This window comes from Lepidochelys kempii, chromosome 5 (assembly GCF_965140265.1).
Source record: "Lepidochelys kempii isolate rLepKem1 chromosome 5, rLepKem1.hap2, whole genome shotgun sequence".
NCBI classification, from domain to species: Eukaryota; Metazoa; Chordata; order Testudines; family Cheloniidae; genus Lepidochelys; species Lepidochelys kempii.
Window position 1 is genome coordinate 131,197,931 of NC_133260.1, and position 12,964 is coordinate 131,210,894.

General features: G+C 45.1%; 1 protein-coding gene across 2 annotated transcripts in view; it reads right to left on the reverse strand.

Moving 5' to 3' along the window:
- Positions 1-1,612: 1,612 nt before the first annotated feature.
- KCMF1 (potassium channel modulatory factor 1) overlaps positions 1,613-12,964 on the reverse strand; it is a 68,085-nt gene continuing 56,733 nt past the window's right edge. Inside the window, exons 5-7 of one of the 2 annotated variants that reach the window (XM_073345911.1) lie at positions 12,385-12,559; positions 9,021-9,303; positions 1,613-2,245 (exon numbers count right to left, since the gene is read on the reverse strand). In XM_073345911.1, the coding sequence (XP_073202012.1) occupies positions 1,984-2,245; positions 9,021-9,303; positions 12,385-12,559 (720 nt within the window). In that variant the 3' untranslated portion in view covers positions 1,613-1,983. The remainder of the gene's footprint in view (positions 2,246-9,020; positions 9,304-12,384; positions 12,560-12,964) is intronic. The other variant, XM_073345912.1, reaches the window with a different exon arrangement.

A 12,964-nucleotide genomic window follows, 5' to 3' on the forward strand; every position in this document is an offset into this window, starting at 1 on the left:
CTCCATCCTTAGAGGCTTTTAAGGCCCGGCTTGACAAAGCCCTAGCTGGGATGATTTAGTTGGGGTTGGACTAGATGACCTCCTGAGGTCTCTTCCAAATCTAAATCTTCTATGAAATCTTAGAGTCAAACTGTCAGGATAATGCACCAACACCAAAGAAAATCAACTGAACAACAGTCTTGAAAATGCTTTATTGAACGGTGTGTCTTATTGTAATGTGCAGAAGATGTGTTTGAAAAGACTACAGCTTGAAAATTGGTTCTGAAAATCCTCAACAATCAATAAAAAAAATCCCTCCCGGGGGTAACTCCTAGTATAACCAGAGGACTGGTGTAAAATTTCCCTTAAAACATTTTCTGTTGCAGAGACTAAACAAAAACAAAGTTGTACTGTGCTGGCTGGAAATACTTGGAATCTGAGGATTAAGAAAATGAGAATGAAACTGAAACTTCAAACTGTGGGGTAGTTTTTTTTTGTTATTTTAGATTAGTATACACGTCACAGTTCTGTTGAGAACACCAGCTGGTGTTCAAGTCTGTAATTTTATTCTAAAATGCTTGTAATGCTGCAGGAATGGAAGATACAGAGCAAGAGAAAGCGGGCGAGGTTAGAGAACTGGAAAGAGACATGATTATAGTATAAGCCTATTTTAAATTTATCAGAAGCTGTGTGCACTTTTGTCTTTATAGTCTAACTTTACATTCCAAAAAAACCAAACCCCTGCTGTCTTTGCATTGGGGCTATTATGAAAGTCTATGCACAAAAAACACTGTACATTTTTTTTTACATATAGGATTAATAGTATAGGCATGTAGGTGGCATGATTCGATTAAAAGGCTCTTTACTTTTTTTTTTAATGCCAGAAAAATAATCAAAGAGAAATAATAAATAAAAGGTGCTAAAGTTAGCATTAAGAATTCAGTTGTAATATATTGACAAAGTCTGGGAAGTCAAATCCTCAAGCTCTCCTGATACTGACAAGTCTCTGCAAACTATGAAGCAAATACATAAATAACTCAGAAATATGATTGAGACTGTGAAGGCTTTTAAAACTAAAACATAATAATCCAGGTTAACTTTTTTTTTTTTCCTTTAAGACAGTGAATAAATGAATCATCTACACCTGAATAAAACATGTTTAACAGTTGAAAAATTTTAACAACCACAAAAAGGAAAAACTTTAAACAAAGATGAACAAGATTTGATTTTAGGGCACACAAAAGCCCTTTGCAGTAGATTCCAGCAGTGGCATTACTGTTGTGTCTCCTACAGATGCATAAAAGAGAAGCTGAACTCCACATGGACGCGATGACTAATAGGGCAACATAATAGTCACATATAGCGAAATGCCAAACCCTGGAAACCACAATATATCCCACTGCAGAGCTTGCTTTATGTGCTGGAAGCACATAGGAAATAGGTGATTCAGTCACATATTATTCAAAAGCTACTTCATGGCTACAAACTGCTAGTGAACACAAACCTTTTTGTCATGTAACCTTTGAATAATGGGAGAAGCTTTGGGTTTTTATAGTTTTACTCCTTGTATTTAATTTTTTAAATGACAAGGTCACTAAAACTCATGCACGCTGCAAAAAACCTCATGCAGTAGTTAAGGTAAACCATCCAAGCAGTTTTTATTCATTAATATTCATAAATACACACAGCAGCTTCATTAGAGATTTTTCATTTTTTCCTCTTCAGTTTGAACGTGGAGTATTAGGAGAGCCTTTTGCATGTCAAGGTACAGAACACAGAGGTTTCTCCTCTGCACTGCAACCTACATTTACCTGCTAGAAGTAAAAATTAGTTAAGTGGAAATGATTATCATATATATCTTTTCTCTCTTCCTTTTGAATGTACACAATGTAACAAGAGTGACAGACCTGAAATTACAATCACCAAAACAAACCCAAGATAGTAGTTGTCCACTTTCATTGGCAAATACAGCACAGAGGACATTGTCTGCGAAGTGGGATGTCATCAAAGAGGAGGTGGAGGAGGCTCGTTTCCTTTATTACTCTCTTTTAAATTTAGGTTTTCTAAAGCAACATCTAAAGGCATAATATCTACACAGCCCATAGCACCAAAATCGGCAATTTCCCCCCTCTCATCCTCATCTGAGGAGGAACTTTCTTCCCGCATCAAAGTGGACAGTAGAAGCTCTTGAACAAATAGGCTACGGTCTGCCCGTTCGCTTTCCATTGACTGACGCTCTGCTTCTGACATCTTAGGATCATTCAACCTGCACAACAGTGAAGGGAGAGACAAGACAGACAGTTGATAAAAGCCCACTGGGCTGAAGCTATTACACTGCAAGAATGCTCTCATCTGCTGGACTGACACACACTGGAAGGTGTTTGTGACCACAACTTGGGAACCAGTATGTGTATTGCTATCCTGCGCTTTGGAGGCGGACAGATCTGACAATGACTGATATACCTGATCCAACTAAAAAAGACATTTCAAAAACCTTCTGCTTCAAGTCTGCGCAGATTGGATTGATAAAATGGAGAAATTAAATTCTGAATGCAAACAACATGAAAACTTGCACCACTAAATGTAAAATATTCTATTCTACACACTCTCTGAAAGTCTGTAACTGAAAAGTCTGTAAATACCAGCCCCTGGATTATTTCTAAAAGATTTTAATTTATGTCACATACATTTGATCTCTGGAGGTCAGATTTTTGGTAATTTAGGTAAAACTCAGCATGACAGCAATAAATTATTTGATATAAACTTCAAGTTTCTGCCATAGTTTTCCAGCAGACAGAAGCTGAGGAAATGCTGTAGAGGAGAATGTATCACTTGAAGCCAAAAGATGAAAAAAGTAACAGGAACTTTAAAATCCAGAAGGCATGCATATTACAATGCCTCGAGCATCCCAAGAGAGCTGGAATCACAAAGATGATGGGCCTTTTTAACAGAACCACCCCGGAGTTTAATGTTTTCTAAAGCAGTAGTATTTATTAATGACATCTTTGTTTACTACATTTTTCTTCTATTCTCGCCTAAAATGTAAAAAAATATCTGATGTATATATAAAAAAAACCCGGTTACCTACCTTTCATAACGGCTGCTCTTTGAGACGTGTTGCTCATGTCCATTCTATTCTAGCTGTGCATTCGCCCACGTGCGCGGTCGGAGATTTTTGCCTTAGCGGCATCCCTAGGGTTGACTGTGGCATCCCCTTGAGTGCCGCACTCATGCTGCGGTATATCCAGAGCCACTGACCCTATGCGCTCTCAGTTCCTTCTTACCAACAACTCCAACAGAGTGCCAGGAGAGCCGGTAACGGAATGGACATGAGCAACACATCTAGGAGAACAACAGTTACAAAAGGTAGGTAACTGTTTTTTCTTCAAGTGCTTGCTCTTGTCAATTCCATTCTAGGAGACTCACAAGCAGTATCCCTGGTCGCAGGCTCGGAATTCACAAAGCCAGCATTGTCTTGGGCTTGCTGGGTGAGCACACAACGAGACGTAAACATATGGACAGACGACCAGGTAGCGGCCCTGGAGATATCCTGAATCGGCACCTGGGCCAGGAAGGCTGCTGACGAAGCCTGTGCCCTAGTCAAGTGGGCATGCACGGTCGCCGGTGGAGGTATGTTTGCAGGTCATAGCAGTAACGGATGCAGGCTGTGATCCAAGACGAAATCCTCCATGCAGACACTGGGGGACCTTTCATCCTTTCTGCCACCGCAATGAACAACTGTGTTGACTTACGAAATGGCTTGGTCCTGTCAATGTAAAAGGCAAGTAAGTGTCCTCCTGATGTCCAGGGCATGCAATTTGTGCTCCTCTTCCAATTTATGAGGCTTCAGAAAGAAGACAGGGAGAAAAAGTCTTGGCCAGTAAAGAACTGTGAAACTACCTTGTGCAGGAACGCTGGCCGTGGCCACTGCTGGACCCTGTCCTTTTAGGAAACCGCATAGGGTGACTCTGAAGAAAGTGCCCTGATCTCAGAGACCTACAGGCAGATGTTATTGCGACCAGGAAAGAAACTTTTCAGAGGAGGAGGAGAAGGGAGCAGGAAGCTAGAGGCTCGAAGGGAGGACCCATGAGCTGCAAGAGCACAAGATTCAAGTCCCAGGGAATGATGGGATCCCTGACATGCAGGTAGAGACACTCCAGACCTTTCAAAAACTAGACCATCATGTTGTGAGTGAAGACCGATCTGCCCTGGAGCAGAGGCTGGAAGGCCAAAATAGCGGCCAAGTGATCTTTGATCGATGACAGGAACAACCCCTGGAGCCTGAAGTGCAGAAGATGGTCCAGGATCGCCTGCAGCGAGGCCTGCTCAGCCCAGATACTCCAGTCCAAGGCCCAGCCCATGAACCTCTTCCACTTGGCCAGGTCGGTTGCTCTGGTGGAGGGCTTTCTGCTACCCACAAGACCTGTTGGACCCAGACCAAGTATTCCTGTTTTTCCGCATTTGGCCATGTGGAAGTCACGCTGTCAGGTGTAGCGCCGTCAGGTTCGGATGCAGAAGACTGCCATGGTTCTGGGACAGCAGATCTGGCCAGAGAGGCAACTGCTGTGGGGCAGCTACCGAAAGGTCCATCAGTGTGCCGAACCAGTGCTGCTGAGGCCACACGGGAGCTAACAGGATCACCTTCGTTTGTCCTGTTTGATCTTCATAAGGACCTTGTGGATTAGCATCACTGGTGGGAAGGCATACATCAGACCCCCCAACCTCAGGAGCAGAAAGGCATCTGACAGGGAGTCCTTGTTCAATCCCCAGAATGAGCAGAACACGTGGCATTTCCTGTTCTGACAAGATGTGAATAGGTTCACCTGGGGAGTCCCCCACAGCCGGAAGATCACACGTGGGTGGGTAGAATGACCACTCGTGGTGAGATGAGAAGGTCCTGCTGAGGTGATCTGCTACCATGTTCTTGGGCCTGGGCAGATGTGCAGCCACCAGATGGACGGTATGCTGCACACAGAAGTCCCAAAGGCAGAGAGCATCTTGGCAAAGGGCCGATGACCTGGCCCTGGCCCCACCTGTTGATGTAATACATCGCTGTGGTATTGTCTGTCAGGACCTGCACAACTTTGCCCTTCACGTGGGGCAGGAAAGCCAGGCGAAGCACTTTGAGCTCCCTGACGTTTATGTGGAGGGACAGACTGTCCCACGACCAGCAGCCTTGCATGCTGAGCTCGCCTAGGTGGGCTCCCCAACCCAGGTCTGACGCATCAGAAACCAGGGTCAGCGATGTGGACCTCCCTCCAACACAGATTTGGGGCTCAGCTGCCAATCTAGAGATGATTGGATGTGAACCGAAACCCTGATCATCCAGTCTAGATCGTGTCTGTTGGGGATGTACACCAATGCCAACCACGCTTGCAGTGGCTGGAGATGGAGCCAGGCATGCTGGTCCATGTATGTACATGCGGCCATGTGGCCTAACAACTACATGTCAGTGTGAGCAGTGGTGAGTGGGAAGTTTTTCACGTGGGAGATCAAGTCTGATATGGCCTGTAATCGCGCCTCCGGAAGGAAGACTCTGGCTCATGTGGAGTCAAGAACCGCCCCAATGAACTCTATTCGTTGCAGGGACCTTACGGTTGATTTCTTTTCATTTATCAACAGGCCCGGGTCACGACAGGTGGAACAAACAAGATCGAGGCTTCTTTGCTTCTGATCTTGAGACCTGCCCTTTATGCACCAGTTGTCGAGATATGGATAGACCTGAACCCCTCGACACCTGAGGTAAGTGGCCACTGGTGCCATACCTTTTGTAAACACCCTTGGGGAAGATGAGAGACCAAAGGACAACGCTATGACTGGAAATGGTGCCCACCCACCACAAAACGGAAGAATTGTCTGCAACCTTCGAAGATGGAGATATGGAACATAGTTCTAAACTAAACCCATTTTCCCAATCCAAAATGTTTATCACCTTAACCTTCTCCCTGGCTGTAGATCCTTCAGATCAAGGGCGGCGTACCAATCTCCTGGATCCAAGGAGGGGATGAAGGAGGCTAGGGAGACCATGTGGAACTTCAACTTTTTGAGAGACTTGTTGCTGCAGGTCCAGAATGGGTCTTAGACCCCCCTTCACTTTCAGGATTAGGAAATAACAGGAGTAGAACCCTTTTCCCCTCATGTCCCAGCGGACCTCCTTCACTGCCCCCAGCTGCATGAGGTTCTCGACCACCTGAATGAAGAATTGCTTGTGAGAAGGGTCCCTGAAGAGGGATAGATGGGCATGCGTGCGCGTGTAGGGGCGGCCAAGATTTGCAGGGTGTAGCCCTGAGATACAATCTCTAGCACTCAACGGTCCGAGGTGACCTGTGACCAGGCAGAACAGTAGGGACAAAGACAGTTGAGGAACTGCCCCGAATTCCTGGTCTGAGTCCTAGGGCAGTGAGTCCTTGAATTTACGGAGGGAGTCCCATAAGTTGAAGTACCACGACTGAGTCTGCTCTCACCATGGGGATCTGCACTGAGGAGACAGCCGGCAGGAGGATGAACGGTGCCAGCAATACAGTGACTGGTGCCTTCCTCTAGGCAACCCACGTGGAGAGGGCAGAGACCGTGAGTGTGGTGCCAGTGATGTAGGACGTCCCACAGAAGACAGAGACCTTGGGCATGGAGACAGGGATCGTTGTCTCATCTCCAGAGACCAGTGTCGTTCACCCGCCCTTTGAGGGGTCTTTGCGGCTGGCTTGCCCTCACCAGGAGCCTTTGCTGTGACCTGTGACACACGCGGTGCCGGCAGAGACCTCTGCTCTCTGGGCACCAGGACAGCCTGGGAAGGCTTCGGTACTGCCATCAGTGTGGGTCCTTTACTGCTCCCTGGAGTTGGTGGCAGATCCCTCAGGGGGCAGGAGGCTCCATCAGGTGGGGTCCCCATCTGGCTCCGGTGTGGGCTGTTGGCCTGAATCGGTCCTTTTCCCTTCTTGCTTGGTGCTGGGGGGTCACTCTTCTTCAATCTCTTCTTAGGCAGTGCTGGGGAGCAGCAACGGGCAGAGCCCAGTGCCGCGGGTGTGCTGCGCACCGAGGCTGGGGTGCTTAGGGAAGAGTCTGACCGGGAAGGCTCAGATGTCAGATAGAGAGCAGCCTCCCAGAGGAGGGTTTCCAAACGGATGTCTCGCTCTTTCTGAGCTCTGGGATGAAAGTTCTTACAGATGCAACACTTCTTCACATGTCATTCCCCCAAGCATTTGAGGCAGCTGTTATGGAGGTCACTAACAGGCATAGAGGCCTATTATAGTCAGAGCAGGGCTTAAACCCAAAGACCGGGGCATGCCCCACTGTGGGGGCGTCCCGCTAGGACTCTAACTACACTATTTAACAACTACTTTTTAACTAACCACTATAAACAAACTATTTACGAAGCCCTAAGGCTCAAAGACTGAAGTAGAAGAACTGCTAGCCCTCACGAGGCAAGGGAAAGAGGTGCTCCAACTACCCACCCCGGGTGGTCAGAACGAACTGAGAGGGCGTAGGGCTTGCGGCGCCTAATATACCGACGCATAGGCGTGGCACTCAAGAGGGCATCACAGCCAACCCGACGGATATCGCTAAGGCAAAAATCTCCAAGGGCCACGCACATTGGCATGCACACATCTGAAATGGAATTGACATAAGCAAGCATTCGAAGAAGAAACACTATTCAACCTCCAGTTAGGATGAAATACCATTTAATGTTAACTTCCAGGTTCTCTTTCTCTATATTAGAGCTCAAACAGACAGGCTGATATAACTGGAAATGCTCTTACGTTCCCGGAAGGAGTAATGTAAACAAGCACAATCAACAGGAAATTATCTATAAAGTAAAATCCCTTTATGCCTCTCAAACTGATGTTAAAGAACTCAAGAAGCAGCGAACAGTGTTAACATGGATACAGCGAGTGGACAAACACTGGTGTTTAAAATGAGATGAAACAAAAATTTTCTGTTTGCATTTATACTGTAGGGATCCAGTCAAAAATTCCACAGCTATACTTCGAGCACTGCAGTGGCTAAGACAACTGTTAGAATCAATTCCTCTACAAAGTCAGCAGAAAATGAATTTTTAAGTGGTAAAAATGGTTGTAAACCTTGTGACTACACAAACCTTTAACTACCCCACAACTGTGTGGAAGAAAAGCAACAAGGTTATGTGAGAGACTGCCTCTCACCTATACCCAGCACGAAAGCTAACTGGATACTCTTGCTGGCAACTTCTTGGGACAGTAGCTTCCAGGAGCAGTAGGAGGGCTCTCTCCATGGCAGTCTGCAAAAGCTGGAAGCTGACTGCAAGCAACATCTGTTTGACTTTAGTTCCTAGGTTGGCTTTTCACTTTAGTCTCATCTTTACTCCTGACAACATGGATTCAGCAATAGCAGTTAAAAGCCATTCACTACGGCTTGCGTTTCTGCACCCAATGTTTTCATTTTGTACCTAAGTGATTAACTGTCATGGAAAATAGCTGATATCAATTACAAACAATAAACTGAACTAAATTAATTACTCTTATAGCATATATATAAATAATATTTAACTTCATTCTAACTTTTTGGGCAGAACAGATGGCGTATAATGCAGTGCAGTTTTACAGGCTATATGAAAAACACTGCATTCAGACCAAGCACTTGCATGTTTAACAGAATAAATATAACTAATGCTCTACTGACGATCATCCATTACTAGCACTAAGTCAAAGTGCAAAATCATTTTGCCAAGATTTCAAGTGTCTACAATTCAGAACTCTGTGGTACCTAAAGATCTGCTGAACACTAGCGTATGCATTTTGCATGATCACCTATTGGCTAAACAAATTATGTTGGGCATTGGCAACTGGGGGGATATGGGACATTAAGCTGCAATTAAATACCCCAACTAGGCATGGCACTTAAGCATGTGCTTAACTTTAAGCATATGAGTAGTCCTATTGAACTTAATGCAACAATTTATGGGCTTAAAGTTAGCTACATGCTTAAGCACCTTGTCAAATCAGGGTCAAGAATAGGGTTAGTGCATGTAATAAAAGTAATCGGAATACATTTTTAGAATGAGTTACCTTGTAAGAAGAAACTGAGAGTTCTGGATAGCCTGCTGACTATTTTCTGTGTTGGATGTGTTGGTTGTTGCTGTAGATTGTGTAATAGTGGTGGTGACACTGCTCGTATTGGTGCGTCTGGTTGCGTTGCGTGCTGTCTCCAGCTGTTGTCGTGCTGCCTGTGCGTGTTGTCGTTCTAACTGCAGTTGCATCTGCAACTGCTGTAACTGAGAAGCGGAAGGGCCAGAGGAATTGAGCTGTCCTCCTGCAGAACGCCTCACGCCTGATAACTGAGATAAAAGCTCTGCAAAGAGGAGAAAAGTACTACAGTGAAATTTCCTTAAATTAATACTAACAAATGAGAGTACAAGTATTTCCTGTGCATCAATCTCCCCATCTCTTATTTCTTTTAAAATACTTCATCATTATCTATGTCAGAGGTGGGCAAACTGTGGCCTGCGGGCCACAACCGGGCTGCGGGACCGTCCTGCCTGGCCCTTGAGCTTCCCGCCAGGGAGGCTAGTCCAGCCCCACCCCGGCTGTCCCCCTTCCCCGCAGCCACGTGGGCAGCGCTCTGGGCAGCAGGGCTGCGCGCTCCTGCAGGGCAGTGCGTCTGGCTCTGGCCAGGCGTCGCGGCTGCCAGACATGTTGCTCTGAGCGGCATAGTAAGGGGGCCAGGGGGCAGTCAGGGGACAGGGCGTGGTTGGATAGGTGTGGGAGTCCCAGGGGACCTGTCAGAGGGCAGTTGGTTGGGGCGGAGGTTTTGGGGGGATGAAGGGGGCGCGGCGGTCAGGGGACAGGGAGCAGGAGGGGGTTGGATAGGCATGGGAGTCCAGAGGGGCCTGGATCGAGGGTGGTGCTGGGGGCGGTGTTAGGGGCAGGGAGTCCCAGGAGTGGACGGTCAGGGAACAAGGAGCTGGGAGGGCTGGATGGGTCGGAGGTTCTGAGGGGGGCAGTGCCAGGCTGTTTCAGGGGCACCGCCTTCCCTATCCAGCCCTCCATACAGTTTTGCAACCCTAATGTGGCCCTCAGGCCAAAAAGTTTGCCCACCCCTGATCTAGCTCAAACTGCCAGATGGGCACATAGTGCTTTACAAAACACTTAAGACACATTCCATTCCCCAAGATCAAAGCATCATTTATACTATTAATTTCTTTATTAGGATGAAGCAATTCAGTCTGAATCATTTGAACAGTAAAAAGAAAGGGCATCTCCTAGACTGGATTGACTACAAGGTGATATCTTCAGTTGCTAGCTCCCTAAAGTGTTATCTTCTAGGCAAAATGGCTGTTGCCTCAGCAACCATTTCCATTTTGTCTTTTCATAGGTGCTCTCCTCCCGCCCCCCCGGCTCACTATCTCCATGCTATACACAAGGGAAGGTGTACTGTAGAAAAAAAAAAATGACACTACTGACACTTCTGTCAATTAGTTTTGGGGAATATTCAATTCAGAACATAGATTTCCACCATACCGTACATTGTGTAATTTCTGTTGGGTTCACAAGATAGACAGTAAACTAGTTTTCCCTGAATTTGGATAAATAATATACTTACATTTGCCTGGCAGGTGTTAGTATGACTTCCCTCATACTGGCCTGATAAAGATGCCTACTGCTACAAGAGCAGTAAAGATCTGCCTAGATAAAGACATGTCTGGCTTTGGACAGGGCTAATATAGACTTGTTCAGTTTTAGGGGGATCAGAGTGGGAACTGTGGTGAGTTTTGCCTGTACGAAAAAGTATTTCAAAAATAAACAGTGTAAGAAGAAATACTGCCCATATGTTATGGTAGAACCTATCTGCATTCAAAAAGCTTGTGGGAAGCGTTAATTTGTTGTGTTTTGTTTGGGGAGGGAGGAGGGGAAATTTTGTCTTTTGCATACAATTATCCCTCTGAAATATTTATACATTTGTATTAGTCCCACAAAGGTTTTGGTAGTTGGAAGCAAGTGGCATGACTGAAACAAGGGGACTCTCCAAACTCATGAGGGTGGCTCCAAGCAACTAAATCCTGGACTCGATTCACTTAATTTTAACATTGCTATTTTTAAATGTACCCATTTTGCTATGGAAATGTGGTTACAAAAACAAAGCCCTTAATTCTTGAAACAGAATAATTGCATTTCAGGTTTTTTGTTTTTTCCCCCCAAGTAACTTCTAATGCCCTTTCATATTACAGGTCAATTTTCTTCCATCTTTCTTTACTGTATTGTCCAGGAGAGGGACATACATTTCTGGAAAGAAAATCTAAGACTGGGGGTGTGTTGGGGTTAACCCTGTAATGATAACCCAGGCTGGGAAGAGCCAGAGTGTAACCCAAGTGTAGTTGGCAGGCTGCAGTTACACACACACACTCGGGGTGTGATTTGCATGCTGGAAGGCTGTTTGTGAGCAGCCCAGGTGGGAGCTACTTCAGCAAGGCACCCAAGGCTGCATGGCTGGGGTGACACTGCTGCTCATTAGTCTGGATTGTACCCTAGTATGTCACTATCTCATTATAGACAAGTTTTCCCCACCCCCAGAATCATACAAGTGGAAAAATAATACTTAAAGGGTATCCATGTACACCCTAAAAATCCACAAATTAATATTTGGAACTTGAAAATAAGAGACTTTCCTCTCCCAAACTGTTTTGACCAGAAGCTGCCACAAATGCTTACAATTACAACAGACCATCTTTGTAAGTGCTTGGTAATCTTTTAAAATTTATATTAAAATTAGCAAGTCTGCCATTCAGTCTGCAGTCTGAATGCAAACAGAAGACATTTCGTAATGTTTATCAATAATATCAAAATGTAGCTCATTTAATCTTGATTAACGCTGAAGTATAGCGTTTTTGTGTGGAGTAAAGATTCAGATACCTAATCTTCCCCATGAGTAATTCTATACATGTGACAAATACACATTAGAAGCACTGAGGTAGATAATGGATTTTGAGAACACTGTTCACTTTTAAAATATATAACAATGCATGCAGGTAGGCTGTCCGAGGGGACTGGACCAGAGACCTTTGGAATGTAAAGGACCAGAGTTTTTAGATTCAGAGATCCTCGATTCAATCCTTCTGTACAATTCAATCAATGGCTTGTTACTGAACTTTTAGTAAACTACTTTTTAAGACTGATAGATTTGGAAGCATCACCTCATATGACAACCTGTTTTTAACTTTCAACTTTACCTTGGAAGAAGGCACATTGCTATCAATAAAATCTTCTCATTTGGGGGAAGGGAGAGAATTTCTGGTCCTAGCGCGTGCTCATGCATACAAGCACACACAAATACACACACAATAAATATGGACAAGCAGAGCAACCATTCTCTTGGATTTTGTCACTGAGTGTGGAGAAAAACTCTAAAGGGAAAATAAGGAATTATGACTCTTACCAGCTATAGGATCCATAGCTTCCCTATTGCTTGGAGAATATGAACTCTGCGAAGATGAAAGCCCACCAGTGGAACTGCTAGTAAAGTGCATGTTTGATCTACGTGCGCGAGGGCCTCCCAACCCCCGGCCTGGGTGAAACATTCTACGCACATGCCGAACACCGCTGGACTCATCATAACCAAACAGTTAAGAAAATACCAAACTGTGATAGAGTGTTAAATGCGAGAGCTTAACCAGTAGAATGGGCTGTGGGGATGGTGCACTGTATTCTTTGTACAAGTCAAGTATAAAACAACTCAATCTTAACTATGCAACCAGAGCCTGTAGTGCCATAGTACATGGAACTCAAGACTTCTATAGTTATTTGCACCAAGCTTCACTATTATTCTCACATTCACTATCAGTTCCTCCTTGTCTGCAGGGAATCCTCCCTGAGACTTCTTATTTGCTAGATCATAAAGGTATTTTCTAGATAATTTAAGAACCTCTGTTGATTGTTTCGCTATATTTAGTACTCAGCAGATGCATGGGAAGTTACAATCCCCAAGTTCTGGATACTGAGTACCGAACATTGATCCA